We start from the raw sequence: 21,880 nt of genomic DNA, 5'->3' as shown, positions 1-21,880 counted from the left end.
GATTTTGGTTGCTGACCCTCCTCCTTGGCCAAAAAGGCAAGGACGTCTCTCTTTCTCCCGTTTCCCGCTTGCTCAGCAGAAGTCCCTGTGTGAGCCAAGGGGGCGGGAACATCTCAGGACACCCCTCCCTGTCTGGCCGGGCTCCCTCATCAAGCATTCTGAACACACACTCGGTGTGGGGCGCCAGGCCAGGACCTGGGGACACAATGTGACATCTAGGACTGACACTGGACCAGGGAGGATGAGGGCTTTCTGGAGGCTGGGCTGCCGGGGTGAAATGGCCACCCCTCTCCCCCACCACAACCCTGTCCAGGACCCTGGCCTTCGTCAGAGAAGCAGGGCCAGGATCACTGGCAAATGTGAACTATTACGTATTTAGAAAAGTATAGAACCTGATACAACCCCCCCCCACCAGTGTTCACCACCCAGAGGACGCTGCTTGGCGTTTTGCCCTATTTGCTTCTGATCTTTTTTGCTTTTTTTTTTTTTTTTTTTTGTCCTTGGTTGGGAAATGAAACTTTACCATGTTGGCAACACCTTTTCTTTCATTTTCAATAATCCCAGAGGCCCGCTGTCTAAGGACTAAGTAGAAAGGGTTAAGGTCTCTAATCTGAATGTGGCTTCAAAAAGGGGAGGGGGTCCCTGCTTGAAGAAGGACTATGTCTCAAGTGACATTAGGAATCCTTGATTTTGTTCAGTGCGGCAATGGCAGGTTCCGTGCACTTCAGAAGTCCTTGTTGGATATGTATACAGTCCTTAAGGATGAACTGAAATTTGCTGTAATGACTCTAGAAACTGTTGGGAGGGGGGAGTTTTAAAAATGATGGACAAAATGTTGATGATGCTCGAGGCTAGGTGATGGGGAGATAGGGCTGCATTGTGCTCTTATCTCTACCTTTGTGTATGTTTGAAATTGTCCACAGTGAGAGCTCATTTCTTTTTAAAAGTATGGTCTCCAAAGCTGCCAGGGGACCCACCACTGGCCTGGGACCCACATCTGACCATGGGGGACCCATATCTGACCATGGCCCCGTCGGGCACCCAGACTTGAACCAGACTTGAGGTTGACCCAGCGGACCCAGCTCTGCCTCTAACTTGCCATGTGATGTTGGCCAAGTGCCTCCCCGTCCCTGACCCTCAGCTCCCCGGGGCGATGGAGAAGTTCGAACCTGATGGGCTTCTGAGCACTCATCTATTTTCCATCTCTGACTCTGAACACATATAACTTGTGTGCTCAGAGACCCCACGGGAGGGAAACTGTGGAAGCAGCCCATTGTACACCTTCACTTTCCTCAGTGGGTTTCCCACACCACGTCTGAAGAGAGTTTTGGAGAAAGGCTTCTGTGGCCAAATAAGTTGGAGAGATGCTGTATCACAACATCCTCCTCCTGGCAGGTCACAATGCACATTAGCACATTAAAGGCTCTGACAAGTCTTGCAGTGAAGATACCTGCTCGGTGTTTCCAAATTTTCTTGACCACAGAACTTTTTTAAAAGTTGTCTTTTTCTATATCCCATGCATCAGAGTTCCCAGAGATAACCCTCTGGGAAAACCTGACCTTCTTGTTTTCAAATTAGGGGGAATCCTACCCCATAGGACAAATTCACCATCTTTTTTTGTGAACATAATGATTTCTGACCCATTTTCAGTAGAACACAAGATTTTTTTGCTTTCCACATCATTGGGTGGGTTTTGTACTTAGCTAAATTGGTAGTTGTTAACCCCAGTCTTCCCTGACCAGAAATAGCTGCTTTGATGTTACACTCTGAGTCACTGACCAGATGCTGGAAAACCCTCCAACATTGGGAAACTATGCCTGGCAGTCTGGGGCTTTCCTGGTGGGGCCTTCTAGAAGCAATGTTTCTAGGGAGGAGTAGGAGAAAGAACACAGGCTTTGGCATTAAAGGCTGTGGGTTCGGATTTTAGTTCAACCACTTACCAGCCAAATGACTTGAGACAAATTAGCCTGTCACAACAGTTTCCTCATCAGTGGGGTTCCTATGAGGATTAAGCAGCATAGAATGTACCAAGTGCCAAGTGTCCTTCCTTCTCTGAAAGAATTTATAGCAATAGCTAATATTTATTGAGCACTTACTATGTGCTGGACACTGTGCTGAACTAAATAGATGCATTACCGGCTTTTGCATGCACATCAGCTCTGTGAGATAAGTATTATCCCTCCCCTATTACAGCCGGGGAACTAAAGCCCAGAGAGGGTAGTTAACTTGCCCATGGTCACACAGCTTGAGGGAAGTGATCTTAGGCAGTACAACATCTACCCCTTTCAAAAAGATCAGATCCGGATGAAGAAGACATTAATCCTCTGATCCTCAGGAACTTTGCCAGTCTGGTCAGCGTTTCTTGGTCCTAGGATGACCTGGCTGGCATAATGTCAGGCCCTGTGCACCCTCGGGTATGTGCTCGTAGACAACCATGGAATCTTAAAACCAAAAGAGTCCACGGGGACTTCCAAGTTCCCTGAGGCCCCAAGCCCACAGTGCATCCCTTGGGGCCCCTCTGTGCAGGGTGCAGAATGTGCTGGATGCCGTCACCTCCCCCCATCGTCGACCTCAGCCAGGGCAGCTGGCTCTGTTCTTGACTGTTTCCTATACTGGGGTTTTGTGCAAGATTTTGTCCGACAAAAGGATTTGCTACCAAACGAAAGACATTTGGAAAACCACTGCCAAAGGAAAGCCTGTCTTTTTTAAACAACGGAGGACCCAGAGGCCCAGAGAGGTTAAGTCACTTGCCCCAGGGTCACCAGCTCTCCTCCTGAGCTCCAGGCAGATCTCTGTCCTCTCTCCAGGACTTGGAGCAGGAGCCAGGCTGAGGGGGGAGCTTCGCAGCCCCCCGGGGAGCCCCTCAAGGTCAGTCGTCCAGGCTGGTTCTGCCCGCGGGTGGCCAGTTTGTATGAAGATAACTGTGTCTGAGGCTGGCTCCCTGAACCTCGTCCGACCACATCTATTTCTGGGCCGCGGAGCCCTGACGGAGCACAATTTGATTCATAAATTACCCAGCTCAAGGTGTGTGTGATGGGCTCTCCTTCCCAGATTTGAAAGTCATTCACTCCAGAACTTGCAGTACTTGGGGCCGGAGGGGGGGCAGCTGTGGGGCTGTCAGGATCAGCAGCCACGGAGGGGAAGTGGCAGGGGAGACGGGAGGACTCGGCGACTCAGGGAGCCCTGTTCCGAGCCAGCCTCATGCTTGTGGGCTCCATCAATCCTCGCAGCAACCCCAGGAGGCAAATTCTGTTACTGTCTCTGGCTGGCAGGCGAGGAAGCTGAGGCTCAGAGGGGCGACATCACTTGCCCCAAGTCACATGGAGCTAGGATTCCAACTCAGGGCTCCCTGATGCCAGAGTTTCCTCCCACGTGATCATGGCAATGACGAGACAAGGAACGGAACAAGTGACATTTAGAGGACGAGGTTAGACCCTGGGAAATAGGATTGGAAGGGAAGGTTCAGGGACGCCACGCTGCCTCATTCCGCAAACTCCGGTGTGTGCCTACAGCTGGCCTGGCACCCCACCCTGCCCCCTTCCCACAGTCTTTTCTGCCTAACGTCATCCAGCTCCGGGCACTGCTTAGCTCCACCTGCCCTAGACGCTTGGATCATCGGCCTTGACACATATCTGACATAGGTTCAGTACGTCAGTTTGTAAAGCCTTTTCAGATCCTTATCTCGTTGAACCTCCAAATAGCTGTGATCAGGACAGGTATTCTCACCCACAGTAAGGAAACTGAGGCTCAGAAAGGCCCACAAGCCCACGAGCATGAATCCAGTCCCCTGACTTCATGTCGACTCCCCAGCCAGCTTCTTTTTACACAGAGCTTTGTCCCTCTCCAGGGGACCCGTCTTCCCCATTGGGGGGCAGGCACCTGGGGGCATTACCTGTGTCCCTGACCTGTGCTTGGCACCTAGAGGCTCGGTAGTGTGGTAGGTGGTCTCTGGGGCCCCTGCTCCCTACACAGCCCCTTCCCTGCACCTGTTTTTCCCACGTCCCACTGCTGGGGCAGCTCAGAGGTGCTGGAGGAGGGGGTGAGGGCTCGCTGGATGACAGTGCAAACACCCCCCTCCCACTTCCATCTCCTTGGGCATCTGATCACTGTCCTTTTTGTTTTCTTAAGTGTCTCCCCTCCTCCTTCCCGCTCACACTCCCACTCCGGGACAAGGCCTTTCAGATCATCAAATATCACAGGCTCCTTACGCGAGGACTGAGATGGCTTTATCGGAGCCCGTAAATCTCCCAGAGCCCTGACGCCCTCTTGAGTGCCAAGCCTCGGGTGAGTTATGTGGGCCGGGCCCAGCCGCGGGCAGAGCAGTTGGCCCTCTGGGGAACACAGCCAAGCGACCTGGCACACCTTGGCACCCGCCCTTGGCCGGAGGAAGGGCCTCAGTAGAGGGTAGGAGTGGGTGTTCCGGGCCCACCTGCCACAGGCCCTGGAGGCAACCAGGCTCAGGGCAAGCGAGCAGGTGGATTCCTGGGAGATCAGCAGCCCTCTGCTCTCCTTCTCCTCACCTTGCTTGTCGGCGGCCAGTCTCCAGACCCACACAGGAGAGACCATGCAGGCGTGGGGGACATTCAAGACCCGAATAACCCCGGTTCTGATCCCAGCATGGTCGCTAAGTTACCACAAGTCCTTAAAGGGGGCACTTCCTTTACTGAGCCTCAGTTTCCTAATCTGATCATTGGGGTAGCAGTGCTGGCCTCACAGGGCATTCTAAGAATCCAGTGAGCTCACACATAGCTCTTGGGGGCTGCCTGGTGTGTGCACTAAGTCTTACACGCTCTGGAGTCACTTACACTTACCAGTGGTGTGACTTCGAGCAAATCACTTGGTCTCTCTGTGCCTTGGTTTTCTCACCTGTAAAATGGGACACTAAGGACACTAAAAATGGGAATGACGAAGGTGATGAGCCCCTGCCCATGGAGTTGCCATGAAGCATAATGGATAGATACATGCGAAGTGCTTAGAACCTCGCCTGACACGTGAACATCACCAGCAGGCCTTCCTGCCTCCAGGGACTCCCCGTAGGACAGAAGTCCAAACAGCTTACCTGGCATTCAAGGCTCCCACCTCCTGGCGTCAGCCGCCCCTAAGCTCCTAACAAAGCTGCTCCTCCAGCCGGTCCCCCCCACACTGTGAAAGGAGGGCTTCCTCTCCCCCTTCTGCTCTTGCTAGACCCCTAACAGGAAGGCCTTCTCCCTTCCATGCTTACCCAAATCTGCCCTCCAAGGCCTAGCGGAAGTAGCCTCTCCCACACCAGCCTCCCACGAGCTGCCCTCACCAAGGCCAGGCATCTTTGGCGCCCAGGTCCCATTTCCTCATCTGCACTGGTGGCACCTGGGAGCAGAGACTTCATCATGCGCTGCTCAACCTCTCTGGAGTCTTGCAGACTCCTCTGTGAGCAAATTCCTTTCCTTACTGTGACGGATGCAGCAGCGGCCAAGGCAGGAGAGGCCCCTACCCTAGGGGAGATTAACGTCCCCAAATCGTAGTCAGAACGCTGCTAAAGCGGGTAGAGGAAGCGTCGCTCCTTAGAGCAGATCCATTTACAAGGCAGCCCACATCTGCCACCAGCTTAGCGCACACAGACGCGCGTCATCAAACCTTGGGAGGTCTTTGCATGTGCTTAAATATACATAAGTTCAAATTCACCGTTTCATTTTTCTTAAGATTTTACTTATTTAACAGAGAGCACATGGGCACAAGTAGGGGAGTGGCAGGCAGAGGGAGAGGGAGAAGCAGGCTCCCCGCTGAGCAGGGATGGATCCAGGATCGCGACCTGAGCCAAAAGCAGATACTTAACCAACTGAGCCACCCAGGCGCCCCTAAAATTCAGCAGTTTCAAGTGTACAATTCAGTGGCATTAAGACCGCTCACAGTGGTAAAACCATCATCTCTGTCTAGAAGTTTGGGGATTATTCTTTAAAGGAACTTGCATTTACTTTTTTCTTTTTTTAACACCTGTAATTCAAGTAAGTCAAAAGGAAAAAGTTGAAATGATTCTAGAGCAGTGGTTCTCAGCCTGGAGTGATTTTGCCACACACATGCCCACTCCCCCTGCCTTGCCGGGGACATTTGGAAATGTCTGAAGACATTTTGGTTGTCACGCCTGCGGGGACAGGATGCTACTGGCACCCTGGAGACCAGGGGTCCTGCTGCATATCCCGCAGGGCTGGGAGCAGCCCCCACAACAACAGATTTCCAGCGTCCTGCCACCACTTCCGGGAGGGAGGAACCCTGCTCTAGCGTCACCACTTCAAGATAATCTCGGTGAACGTCTTTTAGCATTTCATGCCTCTCTCTAAGCGTGTATTCTTAACAATAGGAAGTATCTGCTGGAACTATGCTATTTGGTGACTCCTTTTTAAGAAACAAACACGTCTTAAACATCCATCTTTCCAGGACAGAAACTTCTCTTCTGCAACATTATTTTTAGCAGCTGACCGAATCTCGTATAATACCTTGTTTAACTAATCCTTGTTGTTGGACTCTTAGGTTGTTCCGGATTTTCTTTATTAAGCGGCACCGTGGTGGACAGCCTGGTGGCCGCCCCTGCGGGCACGTGGGGTTGGAGAGGAAAGGTTTTTAGGAAACGGGGGAGATTCTGCTCCCAGCTCTAACCCCTGGTGCTGTTTTGTGGATCCCCATTAAAGTATCCTCAGAGCACCGGGGGCCACCTGCCTGGGGCCACCTGTCGTGCAGGGAGCCAGGCACTGCTGTGGGCGACAGCGCCGTTGCGTGACCCTCGGCAGCCCTAATATGATCAGTTTTACTACCTTGGCTACTCAGGTTACCGTGTCACACATTGGAGCCAGTTATTCACAAATTAATCAGAGTCCAGTGCGTGGTCTTACTAGGAGGGGTCATCATTGGTTGGTTTGAGGGAGCTTGGTGAAAACCGTCGTTCTGTAAAGCGTCTGCAGGGCAAGCAGCCTGCCATTCGCACCTAGCTGAGGGGCTCGAGGGTTCTTTCCCTGACCGGACGGTAGTAACCGTCATTAGGCGAGATGCATTCAGCTCGGGCAGACGTACTGCTACGAGGGCAGCAGGAGCAGACGATCCCCGGGTGGCACGGCTAATGGGCTGGTCCCTCCTCAGAGCCCCGGAGCATTGTGGTCTCTCTGATGTGCGACGTTACACGTGACACCGGTAACGTGCTGCCCTGCCTTTGACACGAGCCTCAGAACGGCCCCCCGGCATCCCTGCCTCAGTCCGTCGGTTCAGTCCCCCGTTTGTCGAGCACTACAGTGCATCCGCTGGTCATTTGGGGAAACAAACCCTTACTCTCCCAGGGCTTATGTGGCAGTGAGGGGAGACAGACAAGCAGCAAACACACGAACAGGTGAGAAGAGAGGTTCAGAAAGTAGAAGGCTCAGGCTAACAGAGTGGAGAGTGAGGGGCGTGAGGCAGGTGGGGGGATGAGGGAGGGCTTCCCTGCAGAGGTGACACTGGAGCAGATAATGCATCCCACAGAGATCTGCAGGGAGAGGGTTCCAGGGGCTTCTGGAGAAGCTTTGGAGAGGGGGTAGGTCTAATCACCCCACACACACCCCCAGCCTCCTCGAGGGTCCTTCAGAGGGGCAGCAAGGTCTCAGCCTGTGTCCCCTCCCCTGGTTGAGAGCCGAGGTAACCCACACCGCCGGTTGCCATATGTTGATCCCAGAGCTGTTGAATGCAGCCCAGCCAGGGGCCCCCCAGGACGCCGGCCCCTTTTGTCCGCAGGCGGCTAAGTAACAATTTTTAATTCATAAGACATCTTGCCCAAAGCCCGTGTCCCAGACTGACTCCCAATTTTCATCATGCAGTGACACGGCCAGACAGGACCAGGGTGGGCCCACAGGCCAGCCTGCCCCACGGGCCCCGGGGGTCAAAGCAGCACACATACAGCTAGCTGTCTCACGGGCTACCGCTGGCGCGGGAGGAAGGAAAATCCAGGGCCCGTGGATGGCGGGGAGGGGGGCATGAACTCTAGTTTCGTGAGCACTGAGTTTAACTCTGTATTCTACCCCTCACTACCTGGATGACTGGGGGCCAGGGGTTTTTAACTGCTCTGTGCCTCAGGCTCCTTATCTGTAAAATGGGGATGACGGTATCTATCTCCTAAGGGTGGGATGTGAAAATTGAAAAAGATAGGCACGCAAAACCCTGCACGGGACCAGACACAGTCATGTCGGCTGTCGTAGGGAGACCCCTCGCAGCTCTTTCTGGATGAGATGCGCCGCAGCCTGGGGACGCCCTCGTCTGATTCTTCCATTCAGGAGGCGTAGCAGGGAAAGAAGGAACAGGGACCAGAACGCGCACCCACTGAGCACCGGGCAGTGCAGTAGGTCCTCTATTGACGTGATCACGCCCGGTCCTCAGCCAGCCTGGTGAGGTGGGAGCTGTTATCTACGCGATACAGATGAGGACTTCGGCTCGAAGGAATTAGCAGTTTGCGGGAGGTCTCGCGGCCTGTACGTGGCAGATCTGTAGCTGGCACCTGGGTCTTTTTTCATCACGCCAGTTTATGTGCAGTAGGCAGTCTTCGCTTGGGTGTTGACGTAACAGGCTCCAGACAGACACCCCCAGAGAGAAGGGGGTGCAAATCCCAGTTCTCTCTTCCCTGGGAAGGGTCCCTGACCCCGGGCCTGAGGAGGGCGGAGTGAGCAAGTCAGAGGCCAGGTGAGGGTTCAGCGTCCCCCAGGTCACCTCCCTGTAGCCCCCGTTCTCCATTCAGGGACTGGCATTGGAGCGGATGGATATTTGGGCCCAGAAGCCAAACCAGATCATGAACTCCTCATAAGCACGGACTTTTTCTTCTTTTCTCCCCTCGCCAGCCCCAGGGCAGGACCAGCCAGGAGCATGCCCCCACCCAGTGTGTACTTGGTGACCCTTCCTAACCGCTGCTCAGGCGTCCTTCTGGGGGAGTGCCCCCAGGGGACAGAAGTGTGAGACCCTGGCCCTATCCTCCAGGCCACCCTGGGTCTTGCTATGAGGACCAGGGACATCCCCACAGTGCAGCACAGCGCTGGGGCTCAGAGGAGTGTGAGATGCCATGGCCCCCAGGACTGGCTTCCTGAGGCCTGTGACACTGGACGTGGATCTTAAGAATAGGAAGGACCAGGGTGGAAGCCATTGGTTTTCCGTTAACTCGGAGGGCAGTAGGCCGGGTTGCTGTTAGCCCAGCGGAGCAGACAAAGCCATTGAAAGTCGTGCCTGTGTTCCCACACGCACCATCAGCCACTTGCTAACTGCATTCCTCCCAGACCTGGCTCGCTGTGGGTCAAGATGCTGCCAGCAAGATAACAAAGGAACAAGATGTGGGAGTGATGGGATTTGGCAGGAGCTAGGAGGAGGGGCGCCTGGGGAAGGGGAGAGGCTTTCAGCCTCTGAGGAACAAGGCGGCGGGAGCGCTAGTCCCCATGGCCCAAAAAGAGCTGCACCTCCTGCTTCCCAAGGCTGACCTTCTCCCCCAACCCCCGCACTCCCTCCATCCACCTTCCCTCTCCCACTTCCTCCCTCTGCCTTCCACCTCCGTAAAGCACAGAAGCCCTTTGCTTGACTCTGCTGCGCCCTCTAGTGCCACTCTGCCTCCCTCCTTGTGTGTGACTCCCCACGGGTCTGCATCTGTTCACTGTCCCTGCATCTGTGCCCCACCTGCCCGCAGTGTCTCACAGTCTGACCTTTGGGGGCATCTGAAGATCCAACCACTGGCCTCTGCCGGATCCTCCTTCTCCTGAGCCTCTCTCTCGGCGCTGCTTGACCCTACTGACCACTCTTTCTCAGAACTTCCTCCTCTCCTGCCTCCAGGCACCTGGCACTATATAGTGTCCCCCTGCATCTCAGACTACTGCCAGTCTCCCTAGAGTCTCATGCTCATGCTCACTGGAGCCCTAGGTCTGCCCTGAAGGTAGCCTTGCCAGCACCTTCTGTGTATCAACACCTGGCTTGCTCAGAGCTCCTGCCCACAGCCCTGCCTTCCTACTAGTCCCCATCGTGGGCCCTCCTGCCACCACCTGGAGGACATCGCCACCTGGACATTCTGCTGCTACCTAAATCTGCTGTGGAAGAATTGATCTAGAACTTCCCAGAATGTACTGTGTTTTTACCTAGAACTCCCTCCTGAGAAAAAAGCAACTTTGTTACCACTCCATTCTATGTAGGACAATGATCTCTTGTGTCTCCGCATCTCCTTGTCCCTTAGCACGGGGCCAAGTGCAGAGTGGGTGCAAACGTGTGCAGGGCCAGTGCCGGTGCAGCAAGAAAGAGAGCTGTAAGCCAGCCACTTAGTAGCCACATGACCTTGGACAAGTTATTTGACGTCTCCGAAGCTGCTTCCTCGCATGGGAACAGGCTGTGTTCTTACTAAGTTATCGTGAGGAGTGAGTAACATGGCTGCACAAATGGCTTTGCTCGGTGCTGGCACGTGGAACTTCTCGATAAGTACTAGCTACTGTTTTTAATAAATAAGGGAAAGAAGGCTGGGATGCCCCCTTGACAGTCTTTCACGCTTTCGCAGACTCAATCCACATTCCCCCAGCCTTTCCTTTGGGAATCTGAAGAGGTCTGGGTGCCTAGAGCTCCTAGAAGAGGTGGCTGTCCCCAAGAGAACCAGCAGGGTGATAAGGACCTGCTGCTTCTCTTTTGTGAAAGCTTCAAGTCACCAGTTCCCAGAACCCTTAGGGCACTGAGGTGCAGTTCCACTCCACCCCAGAACCCCTCCCCTACCAGGTATATCCACACGCACCTAGGACAGCACCTGTCAACCCAGGGGAAGCAGCTGCCCTTCTGCTCAGCAATGGGGGATGAACAGGTGAAAGGCGTCCCGGGTAAGCCTCCCCTGGCCCCCTAGTCCCCACGGGACTAGGATAAAGAATGTCTGGGAGACCAGAGGGCTGACAGGGTGGTATCAGCTTCCAGGGTAGCAGAGAAACTTGTTTGTGTGGCTGCCAAGCCCACAGCCCCCTGGGGAAGGGAGGATGGTGGGAGGGGAGCTAAGGGAGAGGAGCAAGGAAATGGTGACCCACCCCTAGGCCAGAGCCCTGATGAGATGCCCTGTGGGCTTCGGCCTTGGCCTTGGGGCTACCGACTCCTACACTTGGGCTTTTGGTTGTGAGGCCCTCCTGGCAAGAGGACAGGGTTGGCTCAGTCAAGGCTGGTGGGATGGGGGTGGGCGTGGGGCAGGAGGTCCACGGCGGCATCATGTCGGTGAAGCACAGGTGGCCGAACTGTGTGGAGAATGTCCTGCGTGCCAGGCGCTGTATTCGCTCCTTCCCGTCTCACCACAACATTCTGTGGTGGGGACTACTGTGAGCCCAATTTACAGACTAGAAAACTGAAATCATCCAGATATGTTCCGTAACTTGACCAAGCTCACCCGGCCAGCCACAGGCAGAGCTCTCTGAACCCATACAGTCGCCCTCCCAAGGGCATAATCTTAACCACCTCTCTGCGCCATGTTGCTTTCCTTCAGGGACCTGAGCTCAGCAAGTCCTTACTTATGGGTTCAATAGCATGATTATATCATTAATGTCGCCCTTCACTGCGAGACCGAGACAGGAACCTGGCCTGCTTTTCTCTACTGATTCTCTAGCACCTTGCATACAGTAGGTGCTCAATACGAACTCAAATGGATGAGTGATCTAATCAGTCCATCAGTCTTTGAAAGAGTCCTGCCTGCCCTTGGCCCTCCCTGCTTGGGACTCAGGGCTTAGCATCCCAGGGGTCCTGTATTGCCATGGCAACAGACCATCAGAGCCAGCAGCTCTCAGGTGGTCCTGTCAGCTCCTGGGTGTAACCCTTTCTGGCTGTTGGCCCTGGGAGTTGGTGATTCATACTTGGCAAGAGGCTGAGAGGTGAACTCCACACAGGTAGAGATAAGGAGAAGTGGGGTGTGTGTGTGTGTGTGTGAGAGAGAGAGAGAGTCCCTGAGTTTGAATGTGTACCAATTGGAGAAAAATGCCTGGGTCAGGGGATATTTTATGTGCTGGAGACAGACTTCGGGTTGGGGCCGGGCAGTAGGGCCATCTTCAGGGCAAAGGTGCTGAGTGGGGAGGCCAGCTGAGTGTACCAGGGTTGATAACCCCATTTTTCAAGCCAAAACCCAAAGCACACCATTCCACAAGGGGCTTCTGGTTTGTGAATGATTTATAGGAAAAATCTTGCAAAGATAAAAATTGAATTACATTTAGTTTAACATTTGATAGGTTCCTTTATTGGGAAGAATAAATTTTTATGAAAATTCAGAATGATGGGATGCTAGCCCTGGGGGCTGAGGAAGTGGGGCCCACGCTGGTATGGGGGGTGATGGGTGGCAAGAGGCTCGGAGGTGTTGCCTCAGGGCAGCCCTTCAGCTCAGCATTTAGGGGCTCAGAGAACCCAGCCCCCAAAGGGCCCTGTGATGTCCATGTTTCACCCCAACTCAACCCTGATTACCCTGTGATGTGAATACCTGGTTGAGGCCTGCATCCCCTGCTAGAATGTGTCTCTGGGATATCGTAGGAGCTCAGTAATTGTTGAACGGACACACCGATGAAAGCATCCATCCTCCTGTTTTCCCAGCAGTGGAATTCCTGGCTAAAGAAAAAGACAGCCCCTTCCCTTCATGCGTGTCTATGCCTCCTTGCAGCCCGTCCCCCCCAACTACACCTACTCAGCAGGAAGGTGTCCAGGTCTCTCTATGGCCATGGAGGAAGCTCCAGGCAAGGGGGAGGCTGGAGTGATGTCCACTCCCTGGCCAGGCCGCACGTCAGAGTCCCCAAAGCCCACAGTCTGAGACTGATGTGAGACCTGAACGGGCTCTGTAAGCATCAGCTGTCTCTCCCCTGCCTGAGCCAACCCCTGCACTGGACCAGGAGGACAGGGGAGGACAGCCTGTAGCTACCAGCCAGGTAGAAGCAGATCCCTGGCTGGCCAGCAGGGGACTAGCCGAGAACAGCCCTTGTCCCAACGTCTAAAGTTAGAAGACGACATTGTCTCTGCTCTATTCTTTTCCCAGTTGATCCAAGAGATGATATGAGCCCCTGACTGTGCACAGATCCCTTTGGAGCCGGGGCAGGGGTGACAGGGCAGGGGGCGAGCGGGGAGATACAGTAGCTTCACCTGTGTGTGTCAAGGCCTGGGTATTGATTAGTTCCTACCTGTGGAACCAGTGTCCCTCCGTCCCTTCCCCAACCCTGCCCATCGCAGGGCCCCACTCACGCAATACTTAGTGAGTACTTACTCTGTGCCAGGAACTGTTCCGAGCCTGTGTGTGTGCATGTGCGTGTGTGTGCGTGTGTTTCACACTCATTGAATTTTCATGACCTTATGAGGTAGATCCGTTATTATCCCCATATTACAAATGGGGAGACCAAGACACAGAGAGGTTACGTGAGTTGCCCAAGGTCACACAGCGGCTCCACGGCGGTGCAGGGAATGACTGCCACCTCCTCTGTGAAGCTTTCCTTCTTTGAGCCTTCCCATGTGGAAACAGTCTGTCCCTGCCGTGAGCTCAGAGATGATGATTCTCGCGCATGTCGAAGCCCCCTCAGCAGGTTGCAGGGGCTTCAGTGTGAGGATTCCTGATACACTGACATCCGCACCCCCACGACACCAAGCACAGGGCCCGGTCAGCGGATGCCTGCCCCGGAGATCGCTGACTCTGTGAAGGAGTGGCCGTGTGTATGTGACTGAACCAACAAACTGGTTATGAGGAAGAGAGAAGAGTGGAATTGGGATTTGCCCAAGTGAATCCATAGCCTGGAGGGAAGGGCACAAGGATAAGGGTGGGGGGCCCAGGTGGGCCGGGAGCAGTGATCCTTCAGCAACCTGCTTGCCACAGGGTGCCCAGCACTGGCCAGGTTCCTTGAGGGACCCATGAAAGGTCCCCCAGCTTCAGGCTGGCCAGGAAGTTCCCATGAACACACAGGGAGCAACGGGAGAGCCAACAGAACAGTGGCTGCTGCCTGTGAGCATGGAGCGTCAGCCAGAGAAGTCAGGCCGCCTTCCTGGAAGAGGAGGAGGAGGAGAGGAAGAGGAGGACCAGTGGCACTCGGTGGGAAGATGAGAGGGGAGGCCAAGAGAGGAAGGTGGACACAGAGAGAAGAGGAGGCGGGAATGAACTTGGTGATTTGGGGGAGCTGGGGAAGCCTCTATGGGAAATGGGGCGCCTATAGGGGGAAGCATGAAATGAAGTGGGGGAGACGGGTGGCACAGTGGCCTCCATGTGAGCTGGTGTCACTTGTGTATGATTTTTGCCAGTACTTTAAATATGTACTTCAAGTTTTAAGAGGTACTTAAAATAAATGCTTATTCTTGAGATTGAATTAGGTCTTTAACTTATATTTATTATAAAAGGAACTTGTATCATGGCTAAATAGAAAATGAGAATAGGATAGAATGGAATGGAATTGAAAATGACCATAAAAATAAGCACAAAGGAAACCAAACTAGGTTTCTGCTTGAGTCCATTCGGCTGCTATCAGAACACCAGGGGCTGTGTGGCTTATAAACAACAGAAATTTATTTCTTACAATTCTGGAGGCTGGGAAATTCAAGACCGAGAGTGTCAGCACGGTCAGGTAAGGGCCCTCTTCCTGGTTCAGAGATGGTGATCCCTCACTGTGTCCTCACATGGCCGAAGGGGCATGGGATCCCTTGGGGTCTCTTTTACAAGAGATTAATTCTATCCATGAAGTTTCCGCCTTCGTGGCCGAGGCCCCTCCCAGAGGCCCCACTTACTAGCACCACTGTGCGGTTTTGGATGTCGCCGTAGGAATTCTGGGGGGAAGCAAGCGTTCAGATCGTAGCAGTTACTGAGTCCCTGCTGAGTACCACTCCCTCTGGAAGCTTCCAAGCCTGAAGCCTGCTCTCTCTCTGTTACAGAGGAAAACAAGCAAGTGCTAGAGAGATGCTGTAGGCATACTAGCACCAAACCCAGACTTTCTCCTTGACTCATTCCAAGAGACAGAAGACCGAGGAGCAGAACGTCCTCACTCCATGAATCGGTGCTGTCTTCTGCCTGGGCCATGTCTTCCAGAACACTTCCCATTACTCCTTGGGCCAGCATCCGTGTTAAGTTACTGATTCGTCCTTAATACACAGAGAGGAGCCTTGAGCGCAGCCCATGCCACCTGCCCCGGGCCCCAGGTACACCTGGAATGGTACTCTCTCTTGCAGGGAATACCAACAGCATCTTCGCCCTGGACTACATCAGCGGAGCACTGACCTTGAACGGCCTGCTGGATCGGGAGAACCCCCTGTACAGCCACGGCTTCATCCTGACCGTGAAGGTGAGGACCAGGTGGCAGGCACCTGCGTCCTGGGGGGAGGGGTGCCCACACTGTGGTACCAGCCTCCAGCAGTGCCCCCGCTGAAGCCCCCGGCCTCTCACCCTGCATGATTCCCGGGGCTCGTGCCAGGGCCCCGGTCAGGAAGGAACCCCACTTACCAGGCGTAGGCCACGTCAGGGCCTGGTGCTGGGCACCTCACAGCCATTCTCAACAATCACATAGGGTTAGGACTTTTATCCCCATGTGAGGAGTGAGGGGGCATATGGGAGGTGCTCCTCCTTGGTACTTACTGTTACCCATGATTCCAAGTTCTCTGTTGTAGCCGCCTCAAATTCTTATATTGACCCCGTTTCTGGGTTTGTCCCATTTCTAATTCTGACCACTTCCTGGGGGCTATTCCCTGGTTAGGAAGCAGCAGCATAGTGGGGAGAGGTGAAAACCGCTGGGGTCCTCACCCCCGAGGTATGGTAGAGCCACACCCCTCTGGCCCCCATAGCCCCTGCCACTGATGGCAGGTTTTAGTTAAAATCTCTGATTTGCAGAGCCGTTCCCCCCAAAACCCATTTAGGGTATAGACTGTGTCTAGTCCACAGGGGTCCTCCCCAGCCCACCCATCAATGGAGGCTGGGGAGGGGACAAGGCCTGAGAAGAGCAGCTTGGGGAAGGAGGTCCTTCCACCCTGAAGAGAATGGAGCAGCCCAGCCTGGCCCTTGATTGCTCTCCTTGACCTTGGGAGGGTTGTTGATTAGCCCTCCCCTGCCAGCTGGCTCCTCTGTCGCCACCTAGGGTGCACATGTAGGCCAGCAGGGGGAGGGGGGCTAACACTGCCTCCTGCCCACCCAGCATCAAGCCACCAGGCCACGGGGCCCCTCTCTGCCTCCCCTCCTCTCTGCTTGCTTCCTGTGGAGGGGCGCAGTTCCAGTCAGAGAGAACTGTGCCCTGACCCCAGCGCCACCCCCAGCTCACTGCGGGACCCCGAGCTCAGTTCCTCCATCTTTATATAAAATGTGAGGGTGAGTTCCCCAAACTTGGCTGTGAATCCAAATCTGCTAGGGAACTGGTAAAAGATAGCTAGTCCTGCGCCTCCTGCCCGGAGGTTTGGGTTCAGAAGATTGAGTGGAAACTGGGAATGGGTGTTCGGGGGCCAGGGCGCTGTGGTGCAGAGACCGGGCACCCAAGGATCTGAGCCCATTTTTCCCAGAGTCTGACCCAGGCCCTCAGAGCACCTAGCACCGCGTTTGGGCCATAGCAGATGCCAAATTAAGTCTTGATTACCTGCTAGCATAAAAATTCTTGACCTCACTCTATCATCTGCCAAACTGAATAAGGAGTCTCCCTTTGCCCCTTGATGAGCCCCCAAATCTGTCTTGTCATCACTACGCCGCCTTGTCCCCTTGGTTCTGGAACCCTACTGCCTAAGTTTGACACCTACTCTGACTGTGTGTCCTTATGCAAGTTACTTAACCTCTCTGAGCCTCGGTTTCCCCAAAGGTAAAATGGGGACGCTAACGATAGAATCTTCTTCCCGGGATGGTGGTGAGGGGATGGGATCATCCGCATAAAGCACAGGACCTGGCATTGAGAAAGCCTTGGTCAATGATGGTATTGTGATCATGGCCACCTTCATCTCTGGGGTGTTTGTCGTCTCCCCGCAGGGCACAGAGCTGAATGATGACCGCACCCCCTCCAATGCCACAGTCACCACAACCTTCAACATCCTGGTCATTGACATCAATGACAATGCCCCAGAGTTCAACAGCTCTGAATACAGCGTGGCCATCACCGAGCTCGCACAGGTGGGCTTTGCCCTACCCCTCTTCATCCAGGTGGTGGACAAGGACGAGGTGAGTTCTGGGAACGCGTGGCCTGTCCAGACCCCTGCCCTTCCCGGGCCCTCCAACCCTGGGAAAGATACAAGCTATCTCTAGGCTTCCAAGTACCCATCTGTAACATAGAAACAAACATTGCCGGCCCTCGTCCCCTGCAGAAATCAGCAGTCTCTAATCCTCAGCCTACCCCCCACCCCTGCAAAAACTCTTGGAGCACACGCCTGCAGCGAGTAGTTCTTCAGTTAGTGATTTACTGAGGAATTTGTTTAGAAATATATGCCCCTCCTGTTGGTCTAGTATGTACATTATAAAACTACACCAAAAAATAGATATTTTAAAAGTTGGAGGCTGTTGTATAAATACGACCTTGGAAAAAAGTCTTAGTTCTGCTTTTGGTGTAGTAATGACTCCTTTTCCATGTGAGTAGCGTAAGTGCTTTCAAGGGGATCCCAGGCCACAAGGAGACTTCGGGGGTCCGGGAAGCCTGCAGCCCCCTGCAGGGCCTCCCTGGCTGAGGCCAGTCTTAAGATGAAGGGACATGGGCCGCGAGGGAAGGAGAGCTCCGGAACGACAGGAGGGAGGAGGCTCCGGGATGGGGCCCGAGCCCCACCAGGCCTGGATGGGACAGGCTTCCATGCTGCTGGGGAGACCCTCTCAGCCTGCCTCCCCCCGCCCCTCCCATGCCCCTGCCGGTCTCAGCCACAGTCCTGTCAGCAGCCACAGTCCTTAATAGCACTTCTATTTATTACCACCGCTGCTGCCGGTCCACTCTGCTCAGGAATTCCATTCGGTTTTCCAGCCTGAGGGGCTTCTCTGCAATTACTCCTCACAGTGTGGGACTCCCTCACTGGCCTTGCTCCAGGCCTGGCTTCCTGCTCGCTCCCCCTGCCCCTCTCTACTGGGGCTGCTCAGCAAGCCACCAGCACACCTGGCCAGCAGTCCTGCCATGACCCAACCCGTCTGCCTGCCCTCAGCTTCTCCTAACTGCGCACCGTCCACGTCCGCCCCAGCCAGCCCCTGCCCCCACCAAGGATGCAGGTCCGTGGGGGCAGGTCAGCCCCACAGTGTGTGCGCGTGCGTGAGCCACGGGCCCCCACCTCCTGCTAAGTCATCTCGTACCTATCTGTCTGAGATAAGGGAAGTATGTACTGAGCACCTACTGTTTACAAGGAGCTATTTTTGGTCCCTTGGGGGAGTGTAGCCCATGGGACCAAGTGTGACTACACACGTGTAGTGGATACTTTTTAAACCTGTGCAAAAATGTGGGAAGTTTAAAAGGTGGAGATAAACAGGTATAAAAACAAGTTCCAAGATTTTCTCATACCCCAGTGGGTCAGCTCTGGTCCCCCGGGAGCGCAGCGCCCCCTTTAGACACTGCTGTGTGAGTGAGGGCCTGGGGAGAAAGGGCCATCTCTGGTTTCAGGCCATGATGAATGTCCAAGAGAACAGAGACGCTGGTCCCCGCATGCAGGCCAGTGACGACGGGCAGCAAGGGCTCCAGAGCTCGGCTGAGGAAGGGGGAAGAAGGGGCCAGAGGACAACAAAAGCTCTATGCTGAAAGGGAGACCAGGGCTGAGCGTTGGGGCACAAATCAGATGGTGAAAGGCAGCCAGGAGGGCTGGCAGGTTGGGCAGTGGCGCACAGAGGCCCGGAGGGCGGAACCCGTGAGGAGGAGGGAGCAGGCCGTACCGTGTGAGGGAAGCAGGGTTTACATAGTGGGCTTGTGGGAGGGTGGGCTGGGACACAGGCCGTGAGGGCCTTGAACGCCAAACCAAGGACTCGGGGCTCGATTTTGGAGGCAACCCAGAGGGGAGGCAGCTTGTGTAGTGGTTCATGGCCCAAGCTCTGGAATCAGCTGGGGCCTGTGTTCAAATCCGGCCTTGCCATTCACTAGCTCCGCGACCTTCGGTGAGTCATTGACCCTTTCTAAGCGTCACTTTGCTCATCTGTGTGAAAATGTATCTTTCTCTTGCAGTCACAAATTAACCCTGAAACAGAGGTTTATTTCTTGCTCAGAGATTTATTACTACTCGTTGGCACAGGTGGGTAGGGAGACCCCACTCTGTAGTCACTCAGGTGCATGCTCTGAGGTCACATCAGTCACTGCAGGAGGGAGGGGACAGCTATGGGGGCAAGCACCAGCTCTTCTATGCTTCATCCTGAGACTGCTGCCCAGAACTAGGGACATGGCCCCACCTCACTGCCAGAAGGCTGTGGAATATGGGGAAGCAGCTACCTATTTGGGTCTGCCACAGGGAATGCCAACACGGGATAGAGAAGGAGACCAGACCTCTAGTCTGTAGGACTTAGCACAGTACCTGGCACACACCCAGATGTTAACCAGATGGGTCCAGGGAGCATCCCCACCAGCAGGGCCAGAACCCCCAGGGCCTTCTCACCACCACTGGTTGGGGGGTTTCAGGGTCACTCTGACTCCTTGGGGTTAAACTCAGTCCTAATTTGCTGGAAGGCCTGTTGGAAGTGTCTGCGGGGAGGCTGAGGGCTATCTGGGTCCAGCCTGCCTCTAGTGGCCACTCCCCGCCCAGACATAGGCATCCACGCTGTGGACGGGGTGCCCAACACCACCGGAGACCATTTCACTGCTTGCCCCAGGGAGTTGGCCAGTGTCTCTGACAGTAAAGGGTTGGCCTCCTCCCTGCAGGGCCCCACTTCTCCAGGGCACAGTGAGGTGCAGAGAGGGAACTACTGATGAAGAAAGACAGCCCAGAAGCCCAGACTCCCCACCCTAAGGTCCTCTGGGTCACAACCCAGCGTCCTGGTAGAGCTGCACCCAAACATCCCAGACGTGGTCTTGGGCCGAGTCCTAAATAAGAGGGAGGAATCAATTGCTTTCTAAATTGCCCTGGGTTTTTTTGTTTGTTTGTTTTTGTTTTTTTGTTTTTGGAATTTTTGTTTTGTTTTGGTTTTTTATGTGTCCCATCTCTTCTCTACTCTCCAAAATTTTGGAGGGATCCGGATCTGGAGGGGGTAAATGCCGCCAAGGCCCAGGCTTGGGTGCCAAGGGTCAGGCCCCAGGTTCCCAGCGTGGAGTAGTTCAGCCACGTTGCCAACGTCCGGAATCTGGGAAAAACCAGGGAACCTCAAAGAGCAATCAGACATCTTTTGTGAAAGGACATTTTAAAAATCTGTCATTTCTTCCGGTTCTCTTTCTGAGGGGAGGATACATCTGTTGGGATTTGTGTCTGGGGTGAAGGTGGCTGGATTTGCTGGGCGTGTTGCAAAAATGTGTTCATCAAGCAGAGTTGAAGGAGGGAAAGGAGCCTGAGAGAGGTGAAGTCACTTTGTGGTAGAGTCAGAGAGCATGTGGTTTTGCAGGTATTAGCGTGATGACCTCAGTCATACCATCTCCCTGATTCAGCTGAAGGGTTCAGGCAGGGGCAGGGCTGGGGCAGGGCTGCCTTTGCCGCCGGTGTAACCCGGAGCCTCACACTCTGCCTGGCACCTAGGAGGCACTGCAGAAATGCGTGCTGGTTGAATTAAAGCACGATTGAATGATAAAAGTAGCCATGAGGTGGCTCAGGGCTTTGTCCAAACTTGATCGTCAATCCGTGCCCCTGGGCGAAAGTTCAGTTCCCCTGCGATTGTGTAAGACAGTGACTTCAGAAGTCCACAGTGGGGCAGCAGAGGGTGCAGATGGAAAACAAAGGGAAAGAGGAAGCAGTTTAACTTCCCGGGTAGCACTTTGTGGCAGTTACTCCCAAGAAGGATGTTAATCTACTTCACAAAAACTAGGCAATGCTGGCATCCCCACCAGACGGAAGATTCTGCCCAGTTTCTTGCTGAATCTCGCCTCTGCAGGAAAATGCAAGACAACAATGGTACTTGAAAGAAGCCCTTTCTATCTCCCAAGGACTCCATCCTCATTGTCAAGTCCCACTGAGTAATTTCTTCTCCTTTGCCCAGCTACAGAAAACTCACAGAAGCCCCAGAAGGAAGGGATAGGATGGGCTGAAACCACCAACAACCCATTTGCTCTACATGACAGTTGAGATGCAAATAGATGGTTGTAATGCAAATCACAACAACAACAACAAAATCTCAGGGCAAAGGCCCCAGGAGTCAGCCTTGGTGTGGAACTCCTCTCAGAGTTTCTCGAATTGAAGGCTGCGGCAGCCTCATTCCCCTCCTCCCGGCTGCTGGGCGTTCTCCTGTCTCTTCCTCCGTGTTCTGGAAAGCCACAAGAAATAAGCAGCACACTCACCCACTTGGACTCCTACCGGATCCTCTCCCACGCCCTTGGCCGCAGCACGTTCTTTGTGTCTTCTCCAGTCCGGTCAGCTCTTCCTGGCCCGACCAAGCCTGCAGCCCTCCGCACCCCCAGTCCTGCCCAGAGCTGAGCTGGCCTGTCCTGTTTTCCCACCTGCGTGGGGTGACGTTCTTAGGATGGCTGCAAGTTTCTGTTCAGTTGTCCTAAAATCCACTCTTCTCCTTCGAGTAGATTCTCTGTGCTCGTCATCCCACCTCTGCTGCGGATCATCCGTGCCCCTGCCCGCTGCTTTACAAATTCCAGCAAAGGGCTTTGGTTTTAAATACCGTTTGGCATGGTGCGCGACCCCGCCCAGCGGACTCGGAGAGCTGACATTTGGCAGTACCCCTCACCCGCCCTGCGCCTTTCTTCTCAGGAGCTGGGGGCCTTTCATCCACTTCATTTCAGTCTCATTTCTGACGCACAGCTTCTCAGAACATGTTTCCTGCTGTCCTTGATTTTTGCAGGGGAGTGGGGCGCCAGTATCCCCCCTGGAGAGGCCTCTACTGCCTGGTTCTGGCTCT

General features: G+C 54.3%; 1 protein-coding gene across 8 annotated transcripts in view; it reads left to right on the top strand.

Moving 5' to 3' along the window:
- Positions 1-21,880, top strand: part of CDH23 (cadherin related 23) — a 404,613-nt gene that overhangs the window by 205,838 nt on the left and 176,895 nt on the right. For all 8 annotated transcript variants that reach the window (XM_087863049.1, XM_087863048.1, XM_087863050.1 and 5 more), the window contains exons 10-11: positions 15,148-15,260; positions 16,916-17,104. In XM_087863049.1, the coding sequence (XP_087719175.1) occupies positions 15,148-15,260; positions 16,916-17,104 (302 nt within the window). The remainder of the gene's footprint in view (positions 1-15,147; positions 15,261-16,915; positions 17,105-21,880) is intronic.

This window comes from Ursus americanus, chromosome 6 (genome assembly GCF_024610735.1).
Source record: "Ursus americanus isolate L20-20 chromosome 6, mUrsAme1.1.p, whole genome shotgun sequence".
In the NCBI taxonomy this organism is placed as follows: domain Eukaryota; kingdom Metazoa; phylum Chordata; class Mammalia; order Carnivora; family Ursidae; genus Ursus; species Ursus americanus.
This window is presented reverse-complemented; position numbering and strand designations above follow the sequence as displayed.